This window comes from Rhamphochromis sp. 'chilingali' (genome assembly GCF_963969265.1).
Source record: "Rhamphochromis sp. 'chilingali' genome assembly, chromosome: 2".
NCBI lineage: Eukaryota > Metazoa > Chordata > Actinopteri > Cichliformes > Cichlidae > Rhamphochromis > Rhamphochromis sp. 'chilingali'.
The window spans coordinates 61,594,077-61,601,680 of NC_137930.1; the positions used below are offsets into that span (position 1 = coordinate 61,594,077).

Genomic DNA, 7,604 nt, shown 5'->3' on the forward strand with positions numbered 1-7,604 from the left:
TTGGTAAGAAGGTTGAACTGAGTCAGCATCCATTGAAGATGAAGTAGAATGAGATCTATGCAGGTGCTTTGAAAATGAATTTAAGTTATAATACGTCCTTGGGCAGCCATCTTGGCTACATATAATTTTCAAGTTTTGTCCATCTGATAAGCAGTGTATTTGACGAAGATGCCAAATGAGGTTTCTCACCTCTGTGAACAGAGACTCTCTACATTTTGGACAGGTGAACATTTTACTTGCATGCTTTAATCTGTGCAATCAGCTCCAGTACTTTGGTTTTCCTTTGGGTGGACAGCGGCAGGTCATAGACAAACTCAAAGAAGGTGAAGACGGAGCCAAGCGGTGCTGGATAGGACAAGTTACATACCCAGTACAGTTTGAAAAGCTTATCCACAGCACACGTCAGGCCATCATTCAGAGGAATGGTTACTTTATCATTCTTAGCAACAATGATGTACTGCCTGGTTGCACTCTTTAGATCACCGATGCATATCAGCTGGGGTTGGTGTGTTGTGGATGATGCTTCAGGATCACTGCAAAGCGATGCAATACTTGTTCCAGGCTTGGAGATGGGGAAGATAAAGATAGATTTTTAGAGAAGTATTCAGTGAGGTGTTGACCAATGCTTTCCTCAGGTAAATACCATGAGAACTGTACTGAATACATACCAGTGCAAAATCAACCAAGTGCGTTATAGCTGATTTAAGGCTGCAACGACTGGCACCAACTGGTGGGAGCAGGTGTGTTAACACCACAAGGGCAGTGTAACAAACCTCATCTAGCAAAGAAAAGCAAGATGTAAAATTATTCAAAATACAGAAATGTGTTATTTAATGAATTATGAGATGTACATCAAAAATGACTTTTTCTTTTGTGAATAGATGAAATCAGAAATGCAGAGGCTTAATGCACCTCATTTGGCTTATATGTGCAGCTAATAAAGTCGCCCAAGGCCACATAATTTAAATTCTCCTTACAACCATCTCCATAGACCTCATTCTCCACCATCAGTAAACATAGACATATTTCAATTCATTTACCAAAGGGTGGCATCTAACAATTTCTTTGAAAAAGAACAACAAAATTTAAAAATATAACCCCTTCTTGTATAGTTTTTCTATTCAGCCTTTAACATCCACTTACTTGTCATCTAAAGACAGTAAACAGAACTATTAATTTGATCATCCTTTTTTTCTTACTTTCTAATAGTAAACGTGAGGCGGGGGGGATGGAAAAATACCTTCAGTCTTCTCTTCAAAATCCTTCAACAGAGAGGACATTCTTGTTTCCAGGGCAGCTACTGATTTGAGTTTCGGAATGATACTGGCTTCCCATTTTCGTAAAAAGAGGTCCACCTTTCCTCCTGTAAGCTTGCCAAACTCCAAGTCCAGCTAATGGAGAGAAAAAAAGTATTTAAGTTTAAAATTAAGCATTAAATACATGAAATTAAAAGTACATTCTGCCCATTTGGTAGCTGTATGGCTAAAATCAAACCTTACAGTATCACATTTCTGTTACCCACTTCCACATCAAGCTTACCTACACAGTGAAACATAACAATTTACTTGGAGTGGTATTTGAATACAAGTCTATTATTCCTTAATTTTAGCTATGATTTGGGTCCCATCAGACCCTGAGAAAAAAAATAGGACTTTTTAGCTGATGTTCAACTTTCTAGCAGCCAATTTCTTATTTTGTCTGCGGTTTGTCCTGTAGAGCTTTTTTGCTGAAAATAGGTGAAAGCAGAGTTCGTACAAATTTAGGTGATCCTTTTGTCGTTTTTTCACTTCCACGAGCAGCACCTTCTGCATTGTCATTTGATGTCCCTACTATTAGATAGTCATTTGGTGGCACGACTAAGATTTTGGATCATTTGAAACGTGATGCTCATTGTAATAAAAGCCCAGTGAATAAAGATCCAACTCTGAAATTATAAAACTTTCAAAATATTCACTAGGAGCTCATAAACATACCTCCAAATGTATCCACTCCTGTTACATACTTTGTATGCAATACACAACTGAGTGGAGAAGGAGTACATAAACCATTACCAGGGAACCAAGCAACTTACCAGACTTGGCATGTCCAAAAACCGTGGGTACTTTCTGAATATTTCAGCAGCAGTGGGGGAGTCCTTGCTAATCCAGGCTCTGCGACTGGTGTATGTTTCCTCCATGCCTGACATGATAGTTGGAAGGTTCTCAGCTGAGGGCCGCAATCTTTTGATCAGGGTGACCCACTCATCTGTGCTGCTGGTATTCCCATCCTCTTGCCTGAGCTTCTTGTCTTCACCACAGTCATTGGTCACTTTTCGCTTCTTATAACGTCTCTGCCCCTGGTCGAGATTCCGTCTAAGGTTGCGCAGTTTAGTCTCTAGGAATCCACAATGAGAGACTGGATCATAATAATGCTCCTGAGGAAGAAAGGACAGAGGTATATGGATAACAGCTGAGCAATTTTAACTGAGAAAAAAACCCGCTCTAATAAATAATGAGATAAAGGTTAAAAGATACACAGTAAGTGGGAACAAGTGCAAGTATGTAGTGGAATTTACATTATTAAAATGCTAAATTTACTTACAAATCCTTCCCCCTGTCCTGCCACTCGGACACTCAGGGATGGAAAAGTGGTGATGATGCTTTTTGCTACAGTCAACTTCTCTGCACTAAGAGGGTAACTGGAAAATAAAGGTAACCTTTCTTTTACTCCTGTGCACTTCAACATTTTTAAAGAAAACATTCATTGCAAAATTTTAACAAAGTGCAGTAAGGTGCTATACTTACTAACCACACCTCTCCACCAAATCCCCAATGCAAGTCTTCACAAGAAGCTTCCTCGATGGCACTGACAGGGTACCTGTAGTTTCATACTCCTTAAGAATCTGTGGGGCTTTCCTCTTGAGTAGTGACTTCAGGGGTTGACTTTGTTCTTCTGTGGTAATGGTAGACTGTGTAAAGGCAACACCAGACACTTTACCTCTCTGCAATAATCTTCAAAGTCATGACAGCAAATTTCCACAGAGCATAGAAGCATGAGTTTACTCAAAAAGCTGCAGCAGAAGAAGGCGGTTTCTTAATTACCGTGATTATAACGCAATGACTAAAAGAAATTCTGAATAATAATTAAATTGATTTTATCTTCTAGTTGCTACTTGGTGAATAAATCTGATCCTGACTAATAGTTAATAACTGTTAAAACACATTTTATGACTTAGGAAACTGAAGAAATGCAAAGTGTACCTGATTTTGTCTAATCTCCCCAAGAGAGGTTTCCATCGGTGGCCCTCTGGCTGACAGGAAGATATGGAATCTATCAAAGTCCTTAACGTCTACCTCATTGTCAACATCAATATATTCCATGAAATCAGTGTTATGCTTTAGCAACCTATCAAGCACGCAGCCCATGTGCTGAGCTTGGCTTTGACCTATGATGTCTTTGGCACTGCTGACATGAAGAATTTTTTTACAAATCTCTTTCTCATCTATAAAAGTGGTTACAAGGACTTTGACAGATTCTAAGTTGTCATATTCGTGCTGAAAAAAAAAGAAACACATGGCTAAAGTGCATGGTCAAGTTGCTGTTGTTTTTTTGTTTTTTAAATAACACTGACTATTACTTCCTCATAAGGTCTGCATAAAAAAGAAACTATATCAGAGCATGTTTCCAGCAAAAAGCCTTAAAAAAGAAAGACTTTAGTTAATCATACTAAATGCAAAAACTGCTTTAACTGCTTAAAAAATAATTATCTCTGTCAATGTGAGGTATATTTCATGTTAACCAGTGATAAGTAATTATAACAAATATTTATCACAACACTACTAAATGTAGTCTATTAAGTGTGATAACAGAAGACAGAGGGGCGACATCAAACTAAAGTTACTCAGTCTTAAATTCCTATTCTGTGCTAGCAAACGAATGGTCGCGGTGATAACTACATTTGCTATATTCAGAGCTAACAACAATATTGTCATTTTACACAACACTGCAAATGTTAGGTGCTGACTCTGGCGTTGCTCATAGACACCAGAATGCCTGTCGGAGCCGCTAGCCAACTACCACACTGGTTCTAAGAGCAATTTCTGAATACTCTAATACATAAATAAAGTAAATAGATAAATACATGAATAAAGTAATACATAAAAATACTACCAAAACACATTAACTCTAATGGAGTATGGCACGAAAGCCAAGAACTAATAATAAAATTAAGAGTAGGATATGTTAGCAAGACTGTTACATTAAAGTTAGCTAGGTATAGTTAAGCAGTAATTAACTTAAACTCAAAACTCCTACATAACTCCAATATTTTATGTAAATTCACATTCTTCCAGAAACCCGGCATATTTTCAGTACATTAAGATAAACTGGTAAATGATACTTACTGTAAGGTCTGACAACATACTAGGCGACGTAACCTCCATCTTTGTCTCCTTTGTCTCAGTGGCGCGAAAGATAGCGCCCCCTTCCCGCCGCTGGTATGTCATGTTGCTGGGCAGATTTTGTTTCAATTTTCAGCATGTGTATTCTCAATTTCCTACTTTTGCTTCAATTGTATTCACATGTTGCGGTCAAAATTAAGCCTGTTCTTTGTGGATACTTATGCTTGTAGTATAGCCATGGCCATTAATTGGTATGCCATACATATTGAGAAATAAAAAATTAATCCTCTTTCAGAATTTTAGTACACCATACACACCTTGGTCCACATTAAATTATAAAATGTTTTATTTGTTGAACGTAATGAGGAAAGGATTAAGGAAAACAAACAATAACTAAACATTTTATTTATTCAGTTAATATAGTTATAATACATTGTTAATCTACAATTTATTTCACTAAACACAGGGCTAGCATCAAATTACTGAGCTGCTAATTTTAGGTCCTGTTGTTAGATTCTGAAAATAACACACAAAATGTGTTAAACTGTGCAACACATCAAGTGTGTTGAGCGTTTTACACATTTTTTCAATGTTTACACATTGTCTTACACATGTTATGTTAAAATTCACACAAAATGTGTTAATAGTGTAACAACACATTTTTTGTGTCACTTTTTAACACATCTTTTCTAAGAGTGCACACTGAAAACCCTACGTTCCTGTACTGTGCATGTGTGAAAAGTAATACGATTGAGCTGGGTCATTTCTGTCTGCCATTTATTTACTTTCTGGTTCTTTGAAAAGTCAAGGAAAAGTGCTGAGTTTTATCTGGAGCTATCTGGAGCATTTACAAACTGATATTAATCTTTATAAAGGCTGTCAAAATTGAGAGCAAACAAAACAACTGCTGCACAATGCCGTCCGCCATCTTAGTTGAATTGATCACATGACTGCAACGCTAAAACGGTGTCTTCAAATGTATCCACTTTGGAGAGCGTTTACAAAAAGGTCTGTTTTCCTTGACCAAAAACGACGTCTCGGTGTGGACGGAAGGCCAAAACGGAGCGAAAAAGATGCATTTTCAAACAAAAACATATTAGTGTGAACACGGCCTTAGACAGCAAGCTGAGGTTGCTTAAGTCACATACAGATAAGTGTTTGAAAGATTGTAATCCAGTTTACCAGCCAAAAGCAATTTACTTCACATTTTTAACGAGAAGAGTTATTTGCTGTAAGCATTAGGATGTGTGCAGTCCTCTGTCCTGTTACAGACTTATCACTCAAAAAGTGCTCCCACAAAAGAGTTTAGACATAAAAATAAGAAGTAAATAGACTTTCTACTTGAACTATATAGACTATAATCCTACTTAGGTAGAAGCTTAGTAGGTTAATATTGTTCAAATTGTATAATCAAAATGATGACGATCATTTTGGCTAAGAGCCCATGACTGACGGGGGCCCTAGAAAACAGCAGAAAAAACATTATTAACCTGTCTCCATAAAATAATGTTTGCCTCAAGGTCCTTAGAAACATGTTTGTTTCCTGGCATTACTTTTATTTTGGTTTTGGCAACAACGTGGCCTCCGACTGCCTCACCCCTCCTAATTCCCTGATTTGGTTTGGTCCAGATGCACGCGCTCCTAGCTGATGCCGAGCAGCAGCGGTAAGAGGTTTGGGAGACAGGTTTTTATTCTACAGACTTATTTATTGTGTTATAATAATACATTATAATTATAACCTATCCTGTTTATATTTTGTACACTGCCTGGGACTGTTGCATGTGGTGAGAGAGTTTTCAGTGATCCAAAACTGATTAAAACCTATTTGAGTTTCACAGGTTTCAGGACAGACATATTTTATTTGGCAATACTTTGTTTGAAAGTTGATATCCAAATGAGTATTTAGGTTATATTTGACAATACTCAGTATTATAAATAAAAATGTTTAAACAGTACACCATTTTATAGATGAGAATTTAAATGTATTTCCATCTGTATTTAGTGTACAATTAAAAAAAAGATTACAAATCTGATAACATTATCATTCAAAATAGAGAAAGATCCAGGCGCTTCGTCTCCGATCATGGTACTGCAAACACGTCCTGAACATCATCTTAAAGTCTTCTCTCTCAGAGGGTTTTTCTGTCTTAGCTGATGGGAAAACACCTCCCAACACCTGCAGAGCTGTTACACCCTCTAGTGGATAAAAAAAAAACATGTACCTGGAGGTTAAAAGGTAGAAACCTGAAAAGACCAACTCTGTCCAGTTCACTGGATACTGCACAGAAGAACCTTTTATTCTGTTTGTAGGGACCTTCCTACTGCGATCTATTTAACCAGACATAACAAAACTATTGTACAGACTAAAGTTAAAGGACCTTTTTTTTTTTTTTTTTAAACAAAGGTTAATAAAATCTGTCTTCAAACACCAGTCAGGTGCCCCTGTATGAACATTAAGACTTGTCTGTCTTGCTATATTTATTCGTCTGGTTCACAGTGGCCATTATGTATTAGCTCGCCGTACACTGGCTATCATCCAAAGTTTCTGCTGTTTTGCTGCAAAGTTTTTTCTTTCTGTAAGTGCAGTTCATCAGGGGAACACTAGGTGCGATTTATAACTGTTTCAAACCCCTTATATATACAAAAATCAGCCTATCTGAGAAACCCAGGCACTTCTGCCCATACCTACATGCAAAATCCCACCTCGTGTCTTTCAGCCTGGCATTGGAGCAGGTGATCAGGAACCACGGGGCCTCTGTTGATGCTGGTGGCATTTAATGTAAACATGACATCATGCCTGGTTGTTTATAATGTAACCCTCTGATCGAGTTACACATGTGCCTTAATGGGATTTGAGTCAGTGTTATCAAAGGCAACACAAAAACAAGAAATGCAAGTCCAGATGACTCAGATCTTGAATGCAAGGGCTTCCTTGTGTCCTTTTAGCATGAAAGACTGTATGACGGCACAAACTGACATCTACTTATTGATGGAGGTGAGTTACACTCCTGCATTTCCAGGTTACGTTTGCCTCGTGTCGAGCAGCAGTGCTCATATCTCTGTTTACACTGTACACACTGCATCCAAAATCAATTATCTGCTTTACATTTAGTCAAAGTAACCAAGAACTGCTACTGTTTAGAGTAAATACACTCTATGGAGGAGGAAATATCAGATATATGTGGGTAGAGAAGAAGAAGAAAGAAGCTAATTCAACACATTACT

General features: G+C 37.6%; 1 protein-coding gene across 1 annotated transcript; it reads right to left on the reverse strand.

Annotated features, from left to right (window-relative positions):
• Nucleotides 1-232: 232 nt before the first annotated feature.
• Nucleotides 233-4,484, reverse strand: LOC308384772 (uncharacterized protein; the record flags this gene model as incomplete). Its single annotated transcript, XM_080863363.1, has 7 exons — nucleotides 233-345; nucleotides 1,241-1,391; nucleotides 2,072-2,413; nucleotides 2,581-2,677; nucleotides 2,784-2,947; nucleotides 3,240-3,533; nucleotides 4,383-4,484. The coding sequence occupies 7 exons, from the start codon at nucleotides 4,482-4,484 to the stop codon at nucleotides 233-235; spliced, it is 1,263 nt and encodes a 420-aa protein (XP_080719489.1).
• Nucleotides 4,485-7,604: the final 3,120 nt, after the last annotated feature.